General features: G+C 47.5%; 1 protein-coding gene across 2 annotated transcripts in view; it reads left to right on the top strand.

The window, feature by feature from the left end:
- The window catches only part of ANP32A (acidic nuclear phosphoprotein 32 family member A), a 36,452-nt gene extending 32,751 nt beyond the window's left edge, over positions 1 to 3,701 (top strand). For both annotated transcript variants that reach the window (XM_028100390.2, XM_028100391.2), the window contains exons 5-7: positions 1,122 to 1,219; positions 3,144 to 3,207; positions 3,485 to 3,701. In XM_028100390.2, the coding sequence (XP_027956191.1) occupies positions 1,122 to 1,219; positions 3,144 to 3,207; positions 3,485 to 3,546 (224 nt within the window). In that variant the 3' untranslated portion in view covers positions 3,547 to 3,701. The remainder of the gene's footprint in view (positions 1 to 1,121; positions 1,220 to 3,143; positions 3,208 to 3,484) is intronic.
- Positions 3,702 to 16,283: the final 12,582 nt, after the last annotated feature.

Raw genomic sequence — 16,283 nt, 5'->3', positions numbered from 1 at the left:
TCGGTCCCCGCGCGTCCTCCCGCCCACCCGCCCACGGGGGCTCCCCGACTGCATGGGAACTCCTTAAAAGCATCCAACTGAACCCTCCCACCAGGGGTTTTCTCTTTTTCCAGAGGTCCCCCAGAATGAGGTCCTACAGCGTCTCTGTAGTATGACCCTGGACTCGGCCCCACCCCCCGCGGCGGGGAAGGTGGGGTGCGGCGTGAGGGTCCCATTCCTGTGGGTCTCCAGGTAGCGGAGAGGAGGAGGGCGTTAGCTGGAGAGGGTGTGGAGCCCCCTGGTGGCCGCAGACCACAGGCTCCCAGGACCTGCACAGGGTGCCCCCCCCGCCCGCCGGGGGGTCGGGGGGCTGGGGGGTGGAAGGGGCTTGCAGGCAGCGTGCTGGGCACCCTGGTAGTGCAGTGAGGATGAGGGTGAGCCGGCAAGGCCTACAGGGAGGAAGGAAGGAAGGAAAGAAAGGGTCACTTCCTGCCGTCCCCTTCCCGTGTGCCGGCACAGTGCGGCTTCCCTGCAGGTCTTCACGGCCACAGTCACCGTGAGAATGGAGACATTTGGCCCATTAATTCAGACACAGGATTTTTTGTCTTTCCTTGTTAGGTCGGAGTGTTTTGCAAGATACACACGCGTTCGCCCTAGTTTGTCCCATCTAGGGGTACAACAGGAAAGGCCCAGGACTGGCATCCTGAGCCCAGGGCTCTAGGCCCACCTCCGTGGCTAACTTGATGTGTGACCTTGAACAAGTCACTTCTCCCCTCAAGGACTCAGATTTTCACCTTTAAAGCCAGGAGTTTGGCTAGATGCTCTTTCCAAGGGAATCAGCGTCTTGGCTTTTGTAAGCCCTGCGGCTTGTTCCTTTGATCCAGCAATTTCTCTGTGGTCTCAGCCTCCACACGGGATCTCTGTTGTTATAGAACTTGGGAGGAGGGCTTGTCTTTTGGATTACTTTCAGATGTGTTGAGTCACATTGGAGCATCTAGGCTATGGGCCCGGGTGGGTGTGAGTGGGTCCTGGCCGCCCCCCCCGAAGACTGTACCACCTGTGCCAGGCCCACGAGCCTGGGTTTGTGCCGTGAGGGAGGCCTGCTCACCACCAGTTTTCTTGTCCCCGTTTCTGCGGCACAGAGGAAGAGTATGATGAGGATGCTCAGGTAGTGGAAGATGAGGAGGAGGAAGAGGAGGAGGAGGAAGGAGAAGAGGAGGATGTGAGTGGAGAAGAGGAGGTAAGGGGCTGGGCAGCACAGGGGCACTATCTGTGGGTGGAGTGGGGGAGGCCCTTGCTGTCTTTCCACATTCGTATGTTAATTCATGTATTTACTGAGCACTTGGAGTCATTTGAGGGAAAACCAAAGACTTCTTTGAACCAGTGGGTGGTAGGATAAGACACTGCTGGGCGCCACATCAGAGTGACGGGTGCCAAGGGTCCCCAGCACTTGTGGGAATAATGCTGTTATCCTGACACCCTGGCTTGCTCCCAGTTTCTTAACAAGGCCTCCGCATGTCTGTGAGGGTTAATACAGCACAGTCTGGGGGGCAGGGGGTGCAGCCCAGCTCTACCACTTGCTGGTGTGTGTCCCTGGACAAGTTCCTTAACTTTTCTGAACCTATTTCTTCATCTGTAAAATAGGTATTGTTTGGCATCTGGGTTGTTAGTAGGGATCAACTCAGTGAATTCTTAAGAGAATATAATGATCTGTAAGTAATAATTTGAGGACAGTGTTTGACCATCTACTGTTATAGGCTTCGGCACCCTTCAAGGTTCTTGGCTCTGTGTGCTAGGTTTTGTGTTTGGATGTTCGGAGTCTCTCTGTAGCAGTTATGTCCATGACTTGTTCGGAATTCTAAGTCAGCTCTTCCTGATTACAAAAGTTAGACCTGGAGAGGCTTAAAATGACAACAGCATGAACAAGGTACCTGCCTTCCCCCCCCCCCATTTCCTGTCTCTATCCGTTAAGAGTGCAGACACCTGCCTGCCACACAGACCCACTTGGGCAGGATCTCTGGCCCACCCCACGCTTGGGAGAGTCGGATCAAGGCGAACAGAAAAAAGCCAGTGCGATCAGCCTGGTTCCTGTCTCGTCCATCCGCTGGGTTTCCCTTCTCCCTAGGTGTGGGCCAGTAGGCTCAGCTCTATATTGTGAGTATTTTAAAAATAAAGACTTAGAAAAACAGGTCCCCCCAGGACAGGGCAGTAGGGCTGGTTGGCTAATGGATTTTTCATCTTGCACTTCCTGTCACAGGAGCCACAGTGTGCAGGGCTTTTTTGTTTTCTGTTTTCTTGCCTTTTTTTTTTTTCTTTTTGGTAATCTCATTGACCATCTGCAGAGTTCCAGCTTCCAGTGAAGGAGAGCTTATACGCAGACCAAAAAAAAAAAAAAAAGTCTTAGCAAACAGACTGATTAAAGAACTATTTGGTGACATTATAAAAGGATATTTCCCTTGACAAGACGAAGTCTATCACCAGGTTCTTTTTAAACAACGGGTTGCCTGATGCTTTGGGAACAGTGTTCGGCGTGCAGAGATTCGACTAGCATGGGACTTCGGGAACAGCATAAAGTGGCGGTCCCGTGTTGACAATGCATTCACACACCTTGCTGAATCTCAAGGAGCTGGGAATAATGTCCTCAGGGGGCCTTTATCCTCCCTTCCAAGGGATCCAAGTGTGCAGAGCGGTAGACAGGCTGGGTATGGACTTGCCCACAAGAATCTGGGTTTGCTAAAACTGGGGTCTTCCCTTGAAGCCAGAGCTATTTTGAAACCAAATGGAAGGCTGGCTGGCTTCTCATGACAGAGTCGGCTTGGGGAGCTTTTTCTCCGGAGAGTGCGCACATGGGAAAGCTTGCCTGAGTTACAGGGACTTCGGGTCAGAAATTCTGAGCCTGGGTTCGAACCCAGCAGCCCCCTGACATTGTTGGCAGATACTGTGTGTGATGCGGGTATTTTCTGGAGAAGGGATTCGAGGCTTTCTCAGACTTTTAATGGCATCCTTGATGCAAAGGAACCTCTGCTTTGGATCCATTCTGAGGTGGCAGGTTCTTGTGGGGCTCTGAGAGGCTGGGGCGGCCTGCTGTCTAGGGAAGTAGCTTCCTCAGCATGTCCCTGGGCCGGGGGGCATCCCTGATGGCTGGTGTCCATCTTCTCTCCTAGGAGGATGAAGAGGGTTATAACGACGGGGAAGTGGACGATGAGGAAGATGAAGAAGACGGTGGCGGTATGGCAGCATTTTTACTCGCAGCTGGTAGCGGCCTTGGCGCCCTCGGTTGGCAATAGACTGCACGGGCCCCGGGGAGAACCAAGGGCAGAACACGCCCGTCCGAGGCCCCCCGGGGCCTCCCTGTCTTGGCAGACCCCCCCCCCCCCAACCGTTTCAGACTTGCCGGAGGCGGCAGAGCTTCCCAGACCTTTGGTTCCCTGGTTCCCCAGCAGGTGGGTTGAGTTAAAGGTGGGGTCAGTCTTTTAACCTAAGTGCCTTTTCCTTACTCTTCCAGAAGAAGAAAGGGGTCAGAAGCGAAAACGAGAACCTGAGGATGAGGGAGAAGACGATGACTAAGTGGAATAACCGATTTTGAAAAATTCCTATTGTGATTTGACTGTTTTTACCCATACCCCCCCCCGAAATCCTGCCCCCCGAAACTTATTTTTTTCTGATTGTAACGTTGCTGTGGGAACGAGAGGGGAAAAGTGTCCTGGGGGTTGTGGGGGGAGGGAGGGCGGGAGGGAGCGGAATAAAGTACTATTTTTACTGCCACTCTTAATTTTTTTCCCCTCCTTTTTCTCTGTGTCTGGTTTTGTCCCTGTAAACGCGATAGCTGAGTACACACCAAGTGAGCGTTTGTTCCTCACTCAGAGAGGATGGTTTGGAGGGCTCTCACGTTTCCTGGCATATCCCGAGTCTCTCGAATTGGTTGCAAGGCCATGGCTGGCCTCCCCTTGGTTTCTCAAAAGCCCCAGAGGGGCTGAGCACCAGCCCACGTCTTGCCCCTTGTTCGGGTTCCTGTGAGTCCTGCATTTCTTGGGCCTGCTAGAGGCACTCAACGCCCTGGTGTGTAAATAGCAACCTAAAGGCGTATTTTTGGCACTGGTTGGGGGAAAATCCCCGTCTCTCGTTTCTTTCCTCCTTCACAGATGGTGGTGGGCTTTGCTCTCCGAAGAAGACTCTGATGTCACTCTTCAGAGCTATGAGCCAGAGAGCTGGAAAGAGCAGGCTTAGGAGTTAGGAGTAAAATGGAATTGGTAATTCTAATGAAAAGAAAAGAGGCAAACCCTCAAACGTCAACCTCTTTAAAAGATTTAAAAAACAAAACAAACAAAAAAAAGTGTCCTATCTTGTTCTGTAAAATACTAGAGCGCTTTGTTTTACGAAATGACAAGAGAACCCCTCCACGTGTACTTCTGTGCTGAGACCGTTTTTTACAGGCCTGAGTGCGGGAGCCGCTGCTGCATGTCGGCTGGGTTTGTTTTTCATACGCCCGAGCACGGAAAAACTAACGCAAAATTGTATTTTCTTACCTAGTGGAAATCTGAAATGACTGCAAATTCCTAGTGAATGTACAGGTTTGCTTTCATGTCCCTCTTCTGGATTGCTTTAGAAGTGACGTGTGATTTCCTAGCCCGTGTTTCATCTGTATAAAAGAACATCTGCACCGGTTTCTCTCCTCCCCCCTCAGAAGAGCCAAACTTTTGAGTTTTATGTCTGTTTGTCATTGATAAATTTCAATAAATCTTTTTATACAATTTTTTTGGGGGTGGCTTCTTTGAGTCCAACAGGGCCATCAGTCTTTCTAAAATGCATTCCAGATAAGCTGCTAGCTGATGGGGTGGGGGGGAGGGAAGCTTAGCATTGGTTATCTGATAAAATAGCTTCTTTTCAGGGCAGGTAACCTGATGCTCAGTTTTGGAAGCTTTGGGTCTGAAAGCAAGGCTCGGTGGTGTGCTGTCTTCGTTGAAAGCTTCGTTGTCCGCATAATAACCTAATAAGTTGTAAAGATAGAAAAAGTTATTCAAACACCAAAACAATCACTAAAAATTTGTTAGGCCAACTTTGGGACCTTATTTTGAATTCTCTTTCACAGTTTTGTTGAGACTGCAGAAAGAGTATGTGCTTGAAGATCTCAGGAGTGTGTAAAACAAACTTACTCCTTTTTGACTTATCATGATTATGGTGATTTCTCTTAACTCTGAAGAGTTTAAAAGCATGCATCTTCAATGGCGATGTAGCAGTCCATTAACTGTTCTGACTTGCTGAATGCTAACCACATGGTTAGACAAACATTTGGGTTATTTCCCACTTCTCACTACAGTGGGTGTTCTGTTGTTAGACATTTTGTGGATTTTTTAGTACAAATGCTTAAAAGTAGGGTCATTGAACCAAAAGTTGACATTTCTAAGGCTTACGTGCAAGGTTCTGTGTTTTCCAGAAGGTTTATACCCATGTACTGTGGTAGTGAATGCGTATACACATATGTTCATTCTCAGCCCTACAGCCTTGAACCCCACAGTGAGGGCTAGTTCTTGTGCGGTTCCCACAGAATGAGGTGCTTCTTGGGGAGAGACTGATGCACCCCATCTCCCAGGTGGTGCCCTGGTACCTGCTGTCCTTTCCTTTGGCACAAACATCCTCTGGATCCAGGTGTAGGATGAGGAGAAGGCCTCCCAGAGCCAGGTGCTGTAGGAAGATAACGGGTGGTGAGGAGGAAGCAGGGGGGCATGCTCTTGCCTCCCAGGGCCGGGGAAAGAACATAGGAACGGGGTGAAATCGAGAGACACTCGGACCCGGCCCTGGATTTTCTGGCCTTGACTCCCTCCATGGAGGCTTTAGGGGTTAGCTGACTCACATAGATCTGGACGTAAATGCTACAGAACGTAAGGTAAAATGGATGGTGATGAACAGGTTAGTGCTGATGGGATTAAGGGAAGAACAGGCTCTCTCTATCGATCATAGCAAGCATTCACATCAACCCTCGAGGAAAAGGGTTTACTGTGCCCGTTTTACAGATGACGGAAACTGAGGTCAAGTGACGGCGGGGGGGGGGGGTAAGAAGCGATGGAGCCAGCATGAAACCCGGTCTGTTGGGGTTAGTTCCATTTCACTGAACCCAGTCATGAATGGCAAGGAAGAAGAGGACGCTCAGCCCAAGGGGGAGGCGGTAAAAGCCTATCTATCGAACTGGCTGTGTGCCTGGTACCAGGCTTTATTTGCAGCATCTCGTTCATCTTACTGAATCCTCACAGCCACGCTAGGTAAACGCCATTCTTGTTCTACAGGTGGCTCAGGGGCATCGGCCCAAGGTCATGCAGCCAGAAAAGCAGCGGCACCAGTAATAAGCCAGGGGATGTGGTCCCAGAGCCAGCCCTCCTTCCATACACCCAGGTGCCAACAGCCTCCTCCCCCTCCCTGCCCTGCTGGGGGCAGAGCTTTCCCTGCTGAGTGCTAGCAAATACCATAGCATGGACCCTTGGGAGGGAAGGACCCTTAGAAATCACCCGGTCATCAACGGTCCCATTGGATCAAAGAGGAAACCAAAACCAGGGGGACGTGAGTGATGTGCCCAAGGTCACATTGCAAGGCAGTGGCAGAGCCCAGCCTGGAACGCAGGACCCCAGTTCCTGGGTGGCTGCCCCATATCCACAGCGGCCCTGTGGTTGCAGGGAGGCCGGCTACTGTGGGAAGTGGGATAGCGTCTCCCAGGAAGAACACAGCCAAGCCTTCGGCCGACAGGATACAGCGAGCGCCACCACACATCACGTGTTCCGTGTGGCTTTGGAGTGCATCCTATGTTTTTAAAGATCCACAGGGGGTTTGGCCTCCCCATTGTGTCTGCCGTTGATCATCTCTGGAATCTGTGCACATTTCCTGATGCAGAACCAGTCCCTGGAAAGAGAGTAATGATGATGATGATTCTAGATTATGAGCTACTCTGTGTCGTGTGCTTTATATCCATTGCCTCCCTTAATCCTCACACAGATCTCATAGAATCAAAGTTCAAAGAGAAGACAACTAGCCTGGCTAGTCAGTGGCAGTTAAGCCTCCAACTTACGTCCTGACACGACAGACCTTGTTCTTATCCACTATGTTAAAATGAGCCAGGCATGAGGGAGAGTGGGGGATGAGCAGTTCCGTTTTTCTCATTTGCTGACTTGCAAAGGCTGTTTTTATCCTTGTTCAGAAACTCATTGTTCATGGTTGGAAGGATTCCCACAGTGGGTCCCTAATAAGCAGCTTTGCACAATGGTGGCCCTGAGTCCCTGGACCAACCCTTAGACAGGCCCCTGTGGCAGGCTGGGCCCTGGGGTGAGTGAGCAGGGCCAAGGAGAGGGAGGGAGGTGGTGGCATGGAGGAGGGCAGGTCAGGCTGAATCAGGCAGGCCACGAGTATATCAGCAGGGAAGAAACAAGAAAGACTCCAACCTGATGGGACATGTGTAGCCTGCTGACTGATGGTGACAGGAAGCTGATGCAGGGGACATCTGTGGAGTTGGGTCTGGTAACAACAATCTGGGGTCCCCTAGAGGGACTCACGTGGATATGGGACCACTCATTCCCATTCCTGAGGTTCAAGTGGCACTACCCTCTCTGGTTCCCGGGATGACCCAGTCCTGGCCAATCAGTGTATTCTGAACTTAGACCATAGTGACTGGTACAAGGAAGTGCCCGAAACCCAAGCTGGTTAAATGAAGCTTGGTCCCTGGAATTTGGAAAATGAGAAACTTCCTGTTGGGGGTTTGGGGGCTGGGAGGTCAGAGGCCTGGAGTTGTGGAGGCACACACATCCCTTGGAGAGAGCCTCTGGATCATTCCATTTCAGCCTGGAAAATTCCTGACCACTACGACGGAGTGAAGACACCAACATATATTTAAAACTTGTCTGCTGGACACTGTACGTCATTTTGCTTGTTTCTCATCTGGTAGTCATTCTCAGTCCCCATTTCAAAGACTGAACACATACAAATGCTCGATGAATATTAGCTACTTAGTGCCAGACGCAACAATAAATGCCTTCTAGAAATCAAGCTGGTGTTTTCCTGAATGTCCCTGATAAGAATCCCTGGGGCTTGTCAGACGGCCAGCCTCACCCACTGGGAATTCTGGTTCAGTAGCTCTGGATCGAGGCCTGGGAATGTGTGTGTTAACAAGTACTCAGAAGATTCTCATCACTGGGGACATTTGGGAAGTGCTGCGTCAAACTCAGTACCCACGTTGGCCCAGGGAGGAAGGGGGTGGCCGTGCCCAGTTAAAGCTGAGAAAGGGAGGCTCAAGAGCGAGATTAAGTAACCCGCCCAAGCTACCACAAGCAAGTGACAGAACTGGGATTCGAACCCGGGTCTCCACAACTTTCACACTTGTTAGAGAAAGAGGATGACACTAACTACTGTGTGGCTCACAGGTTGTGAGGCAACGGGAAAGATGGGAAAGAACATTGCAAAGCAGAAGACCAAGGCTGCTATTAAGAAGAGAAGGAGAGGGGCACCTGGCTGGCTCAGTCAGAAGAGCATGAGCCTCTTGATGTCAAGGTTCTTGAGTTCAAGCCCCACGTTGGGTGTAGAGATCATTAAAAAAAATAAATAAAAAAAAAAGAAAAGAAGAGTGAGATGCCAGTTTTATGAAAAAGAGGCCCAAGCAACCCAAATATTTTCTGTAAGAAGCAGAAAACAAAGTCCTAAAAGCCGCTCGGTAATTAAGATAATCTGCATGGAAGGTTTTTCTTCCCCCTCGAAAAATTTACATACAATAAAATTCACTCTGCACCAACTGCCACAGTCAGGGTACAGTTCATGAAAGATGTTAGTGGTAAAAAGAAATGGATTTGCGCTCCAGGGGTAGGCTCACTCTTGCTGACGGCCTTCTGAGGTGCCAGGCGTCTGGGCCAGGGCTCCGGAGTCAGGAGGCCTGGGTCCCTGTCCTAGCTCTGCTCTGAGACTCCCTGGCTGGGTGATTGCAGGCGCGTGCCTTGAGGAGCTTCGAGAAGAGTAGGGCAGAGTAAGTGACCTCTGACAGCCTTAGTGGACGGTTTGTTGTGCTTGTCTTTCCCTCGAGCCCTGAGGCCCCCAGTCGGGCCTCTGCTGAACAGGAAGCTTGGTAAACGCGTTGCCTGCCCAGACTCGGAGGTGCCGACAGGAAGGGTCAAGGTGGGAGAAACAGCCTTGCTGCTGAGACGGGTGCACTCTGATGAGGAATTAGCACAACGAGTTTCTGAGGCCTCCCCGTGTAGACAGATAGGCCGGTCTATACACCCCCACCATTGCCCGGGTGACCCAGGTGAGCCAATCAGGAAGTGGGGAGAAAACCCGTCTGTGCGGAGGGCTCGCTGTGTGCCCAGAGCCCGCCATGTGTGATCTCACTTCATCCTCACAGCGCGATGGTCTTTGAGGTGTTCTCCCCACTTTCCAGATGAAGAGACTGAGGTTCGGGGACGTTAGGGAACTTGCCCAGGATCACACAGCCAGCAAGGCCCCAGCTGGTATGAGAACCCGTGGCTTCCAGGTCAGAAGGCTGAAGGTGTTTCCTCCGTACCCAGCCCCTTGCCACCGTGCAGAACTGTAGCAAGATTTGTGGGCTCCAAATCTTGGTTTGACTAACTTCAAGCCTTTTCTCGGGAATCTAGCTCTCAGGCCCAGCACGGTCCCTTCCACTCCGCTCTGCGGTTCTCCAGACTCCTAGGTCTGTGACAAAACCAGTCTCTCCAGAGTCCCTGGGAACAGATGTCTCCAACAGAAATGATCTGGACCCCGGGAACAAGGAGACTTGCTCTCTACCCGTGGAGAGAGGGACACTGGATGTTCTGAAGGAGCAATAGCAGCTCCTTGCCCTGCTTGAAAACCTAGAAAGAGGCCACACAGCCGGGGACACCATCCTGGGCTGGAGCCGGAAGGCCCTGTGACCTGGGACGGGCCACTTCTCTGCACGGCCTCCATCCTGGAAGTGTCCCGAGGTGCAGAGCACGTGTGTGTGTGTGTGTGTGTGTGTGTGTGTGTGTTGACAGGAATGATCCAGAAGAGAAGGAGGCATTGATGAGGTACATGAAATGGAGAGCGTCTTGGAGAAAGTCAGGCAGGGGATCCTGGTTAGCCTTTGACGGAGGAAAAGCCACGTCCTCGTCTGTAGCCAGAGAGAAGGGAGAGGCTGTAGATGCAGGAAGGTGGGTAGATTCCGGGGAGGGAAGGTGGCAGAGTTCCTGTCTGCTTTTGAAGGAAATAAGAAGCAAGCTGGTCGGTGGAGTTTGGGGGCCGAGGGTTTGAAGAGAGATAAGAGGGTATGAGACGGTTGTTCGAGAGGGTGGGAAAGCAGCACCCCACCCCCGACAAAGCCTGGGAGGAGCCAGTGCCCATTTACCTGCTGCTGGCGACCACGACTGTAAGGGGAGACCAGCCAGCAGGCGTCAGCGTGTCAGACAGCTGGGTCTCACTAGCGGGATGATTGTAATGCGTAAGGCATGGGACCCGGAAGATGGGGCGTTTGGGAGAGTGTCAGGACGGACCAGGAATTCCAAGTTGGCTAAGGAGGGAAGTTAGTCATGATTGATAATGAGAAAGCGGGAGAAGGTCTGTAGACTGGAGAACTCCCAGGCTGGAAGGACCGTTGGGATGGGACCACCAAGGCAGGTGAGCTGCCGCCGGAGGAGGGAAGGTCAAAGACAGGGCCGTGCGGGTGGGTGTCTGAGTGAGATGGCAGAGCAGGTCTTCACTGGGGGTGAGGAGGTGGCCGAACTGAGAGGCCAAGGCATTGGAGGGTGCATCTGCAAGGTCACTGAAGTTGCTAAGAATGATAACAGGAGGGGCGCCTGGGTGGCTCAGTCGTTAGGCGTCTGCCTTCAGCTCAGGTCATGGTCCCAGGGTCCTGGGGTCGAGCCCTGTGTCGGGCTCCCTGCTCAGTGGGGAGTCTGCTTCTGCCTCTGTTCATGCTCTCTCTCTCTCTCTCTCTTTGTATCTCTCTCTGACAAACAAATAAATAAAATCTTAAAAACAAACAAAAAAGAATGATAACAGGAATCCTAAGAGGAAAAGAGATGCTGAACCACCTCACTGATGAGGAGGCAAACAACAGCAACGAAGAGACGGTCATAACTTTTTAAAAGGAGGAGGAAGGAGAGATGGAAGCCGTGAGGGGGCACGAGAAAAAGTCCCCAGTTCCAGGCTTTGGGACCCATGCAGGAGGGGGACTAGTCACCGGCGCTAGGGAGCCCCCACTATTGGGCCGGTTCTGGCTCGGACACCAAGCCCTGCTTCAGTCATCTGGCCAGGGGGCTCCAACTGTGTGGAAAGAGCTGCCTGGGCCCCCTCTCTCAGGACGGGCTGTGGGCAAGTGAAGCGCTTGAAGCTTTAAGAGCTGTCGGAGGAATCGAGTTTCTGAGTTTTGTCGCTCATGCTTCGTGCACCCCAGATCCTTTGCAGGCCTCTGTCGCAGTAACTGCCTTTGCCCACTTCCTTGAACCCTATCCAGATTCCGAGAGTTCTCGGCTGCTTTGACTGGCCCCTGGAAGTCTCTTTGATCTCCATAATTTAGGTTCCTGACAGTCCTTTCACTCCTGACCACCTCCAGGCTGTGCCATTCAGTTCCTTAGAGGGCAAAGGAGAGCAGACACAGGGCCCTCTGATGGTTCTGTTGATCCTGGGGATCCAAATTCTCTCCCACAGGTCACTATTTCACAAAAGGGACCACACCACAGGAAATATTGGAAAAGCAGGTATTGACCCCCCTGCCCGCCATCGTGGGAGGGATTGGGTGGGGCGGTGGGACTACAGGGTTTAGGCAGGCATGTCTTCTCCCCGATTTTAAGGGGGCGGACTGAAACACAATCTGAATTTGAACTGCCCCTTGAGATTTTTGTGGCGACAAGTTAAATTTTGCCAAATTTGATCAGTAGCTACCCAAACTGGTAATTCTTAAAACTGCCTCCGCGTGGAAAAAGACTTGTGACAAATGGACCAAGTTTCCAGCTGTCCAAGAGGGAAAAAAGGAGAAATGTTATATAATTGTTACACAAAACTTTTGGGGAAAAAAAAAGAAAACAAATTAATATGCATACAAATAGAAAAATATGTAAAGTTTATTGCCACATGAAAAAGATAACGTGCTCTATAATTCAATAAGTACAAAAACCCAGTTAAAAAAATGAGTAAAATAAAGATCTCTGAACAGACCATTTCTCAAAGGAAGATAAATAGCCAATAAGCACATGAAAAAGTACCCAACATCGTTAGCTATCAGGGAAATGAGTTATCACTCACACACCCCCAGAATGGCTAAAACTAGAAAGACTGACAACAACAAAAGTTGGTGAGGTTGTGGCACAACCAGACTCTCCTGCATGTTTGATGGGTGTATAAAATGGTACAGCCTCTTTGGAAAAAGTTCTGCAACTTGTTTTAATTTTAAAATTGTCAGGACACCTGGGTGGCTCAGTTGGTTAAGCGACTGCCTTCAGCTCAGGTCACGATCCTGGAGTCCTGGGATCGAGTCCCGCATCGGGCTCCCTGCTCGGTGGGGAGTCTGCTTCTCCCTCTGACCCCCCCACCTCATGCTCTCTCTCTCTCATTCTCTCTCTCTCAAATAAATAAATAAAATCTTTTTTTAAAAATTATAATTGTCTACCTACCCTCGAATCCAGCATTTCCATGCCTAGATACTTATCCAGCAGAAATAAAACATGCTCACCAGAAGACTTGTACAAGAATGTTCACAGCATCTTCGTCTGCAATAGCCCCAAACTGGAAACAACTCAAATGTCCACCAGCAGGTGAATAAAGAAACAAATTGCAGTATGCCCGTATAATGGAATACTCCCCACCAAAAAAATCGATGAATTACTGATAAACACAACAACTCAGAAGAATATTAAAAATATTATGCTAACCAAAACCAAGCCAGGCACAAAAGAGTACAAACTGTGTGATTTCACTTACATAAAATTTGATAACAAGCAAAACTAATCTATAGTGATAAAAGTCAAACACTGGCTTGCCTCTGGGGCATGGAACTGGGGATTGATTGGAAAGGGGCATCAGGAGCTATCTGGGGTAATGGGATTATTCTATATCTTGATAAGAGTGTGGGTTTCAAACGTGTGTACATTTGTCAAGAGTTCATCAAACATAAGATTGGTGCGCTTCACTGTGTGTAAATTTTAACTAAAAAAATTAAGAACCATAAGTAAATATTGAACTTTAGCTAATGATATGGATGCTGAAGTTTTCAGAAGTGAAGGGCACTGATTTCTGGAACTTATTTTTAAATGCATAAAAAAATAAGATGGATTGATGGATATGTGATAAAGTAAATACAGCAAAAATGTTAATTATGGAAGCTAAGTGGTAAATATATGAGGTTTTGATGTACAATTTTTTCAGGTTTTCTGGATGTAGAAAAAATTCAGGATGGAAATAATGATGTGATGATAGCATGTAAAACAAAGATATGTTATAGAATTAACATTATGGATGATTTTTTAAATCACCTAAAACATTAACTTTGTATTTTGTATTCAACTAAAATGTGCTCTAACATAATTCTGTATTGCCAAAGTAAAAAAAAAAAAAGCTTATTACAGAAATTTTGGAATATGCAGAATATAAACAAATTTTTTTTTGAAACAAAAATTTTTGAATCTGTAATCCCATGACCCGTAGAAAATCACTTAACAACCTATTAGTGTATTTTCTTACTAAACATATCTTGAACATTTCCCTATCATTAAATATTCTTGAAAACGTGATTTTTAGATAGTAGTACATTTCACTGTATGTATGTACTATATATAAATTGTTAATCATTCCCTATTGTTAAATGTTGGCTTGTTTCCAAGTTTTTATACTGCAAACAACGCTAGGGTGAATGTTATGGTACATACATCTTTGACCACATTTTGGTTTTTCCTTAGGATGGATTCCTTGCAGCTGGGTTACTAGGTCAAAAGTTAGGAATATTTTTTACATTTAATACTAGCAAATTCCAGAAGGGTTATACCAATTTATAGGTGCTTGTTTGCCATCACTATAACCCCTTTGGTGAAGTATCTTTTCTATTTAGACTGCTTCTTTCTTTTTTTTTTTAGATTTTATTTATTTATTTGAGAGAGAGAGACAGAGATAGCCAGAGAGAACATGAGCAGGGAGCAGAGGGAGAAGCAGACTCCCTGCTGAGCAGGGAGTCCGACTCGGGGCTTGATCCCAGGTAAGTAGTATGTAAGAGTGCTTTTTCCCCCTACAACTTCATCACCTTTGAATATTTTTTTTTTATTTAGTTTTTTTTCTTTTACCAATTTCACAGGAGGGAGATGGTATCTTATTATAATTTTAATTTGTATTCCTTTGAATACTATTAAACATTTTTTTCCCCAAATTTTTATTAGTGATTTGTATTTCTTCTCTGAATTAATGTCTGGATCCTTTCCCTATTGTTCTGGGGAGATTCTTACTATATTTGTATTGATTTATTAAAGTTTTAAAAAAATATTGATATTAAAGCTTTTCGTAAAGTAAGTTTATTAATCCCATGCCTTATGTGTTTGCTACAGATATTTTCCCCAGGTTTTTGAGTATTTTTTAATTGAACTTTTTTTAAAGATTTTATTTATTTATTCATGAGACACAGAGAGAGAAAGAGAGAGAGGCAGAGGCAGAGGGAGAAGCAGGCTCCCCACTGAGCAGGGAGCCCGACGCAGGACTCGATCCCAGGACCCTGGGATTATGACCTGAGCCGAAGGCAGACGCCCAACCATCTGAGCCACCCAGGTGGCTCTTAATTGAACTTTTTATTTTGAAATAATTGTGGAGTCACATGTAGTTGTAAAAAATAATGCAGAGAAATTCTGCATACCCTTCATGCAGCTTCCCCTAATGGCAAGATCTTGCAAAATTATAGCACAATATCATCACCAAGATATTAACATTGACAGTCAATCTCCAGGACACTTCAGGCCACAAAGATCCCTCATGTTCCCTTTTTTATAACTACACCTACTTCCCTCCTGCCCCCAATCCCTCCTTAAGCCCTGGCGACCATGATTCTGTTCTCCATTTCTATAATTTTGTTATTTGAGGAATGTTATATGAATGAAATACTACAATACATAACTGTTTGGGATTGTCTCTTATCACTCAACGTAATTCTCTGGAGATCCTGAGTCTCAGTTGTTGCCTGTATCAATAACATGCTCCTTTTTAGTGCTAAGTAGTGCTCCATGATACAGATGGATCACAGTTTCACCATTCCCCCAGTTCTAGGACATCTGGGTTGTTTCCAGTTTCTGGCTATCATGAAAGAAGCGGCGATAAACATTCACATATAGGTTTCTATTGGACATAAGTCTTACTTTCTTTGGGACAAATGCTTCAGAGTGCACAACTGGATTGCACGGTAGTTGCATGGTTAGTTTTCAAAGAAAATGCCAAACTCTTTCACCGAGCAGCCATACCATTTTACGTTCCCACCAGGAATGTATAAATAATCCAATTTCTTAAACTCAGGACCTGGAGATCAAGAGTCACATGCTCTACCAGCTGAGCCAGCCAAGCGCCCTGGTTTTGTCACTATTTTTTATTTTTGAAAATTCTGATAGGTGTAACAAGATATCTCCTGGTGGATTTAATTTGCATTCCCCCAATAATTAAGGATGTTAGTCATCTTCTCATGTGCTTGTTTGCCATCACTATATCCCTTTTGGTGAAGTATCTTTTCTATTTAGATTGCTTCTTTCTTTTTTTTCTTTTTAAGATTTTATTTATTTATTTGAGAGAGAAAGACAGAGATAGCAACAGAAACAGCGAGAGAGAACATGAGCAGGGAGCAGAGGGAGAAGCAGACCCCCCACTGAGCAGGGAGCCTGACTCGGGGCTTGATCCCATGACTTTGGGATCATGACGTGAGCCGAAGGCAGACGCTTTACCAAATGAGCCACCCAGGTGCTCCTGCTTCTTTCTTTTTTTTTACTATTACATTTTGAGAGTTCTTTGTTACTAGTCTTTCGTTTCATATGTGTTTACAAATATTTTTTCGCTGTCTGTATTTTGTCTTTTCATCCTCAACATGGTCTTTTGGAAAGCAGAAGTTTTTAATTTGATGAAGTAAAATTCATCCTTTTATGGATAATGCTTTTGGTATCAAGACCAAGACTAAGAATGCTTTGTTTGGCCCTATATCTGGAAGACTTTCTCCCATGTTTATTCCTGAGTTTCATAGTTTGACATTTTACATTTAAGTCTAAAACTCTGTGTGTCCGATCATTCCAGCACTGTATTTTGAAAAGGATATCTTTCCTCCATTGAATTGATTTTGCACATTTGTCAAAAATCAA

The sequence above is a fragment of the Eumetopias jubatus genome, unplaced genomic scaffold, assembly GCF_037043125.1.
Source record: "Eumetopias jubatus isolate StellerSeaLion01/CBP00866 unplaced genomic scaffold, mEumJub1_p1.0 scaffold_7, whole genome shotgun sequence".
In the NCBI taxonomy this organism is placed as follows: domain Eukaryota; kingdom Metazoa; phylum Chordata; class Mammalia; order Carnivora; family Otariidae; genus Eumetopias; species Eumetopias jubatus.
This window is presented reverse-complemented; position numbering and strand designations above follow the sequence as displayed.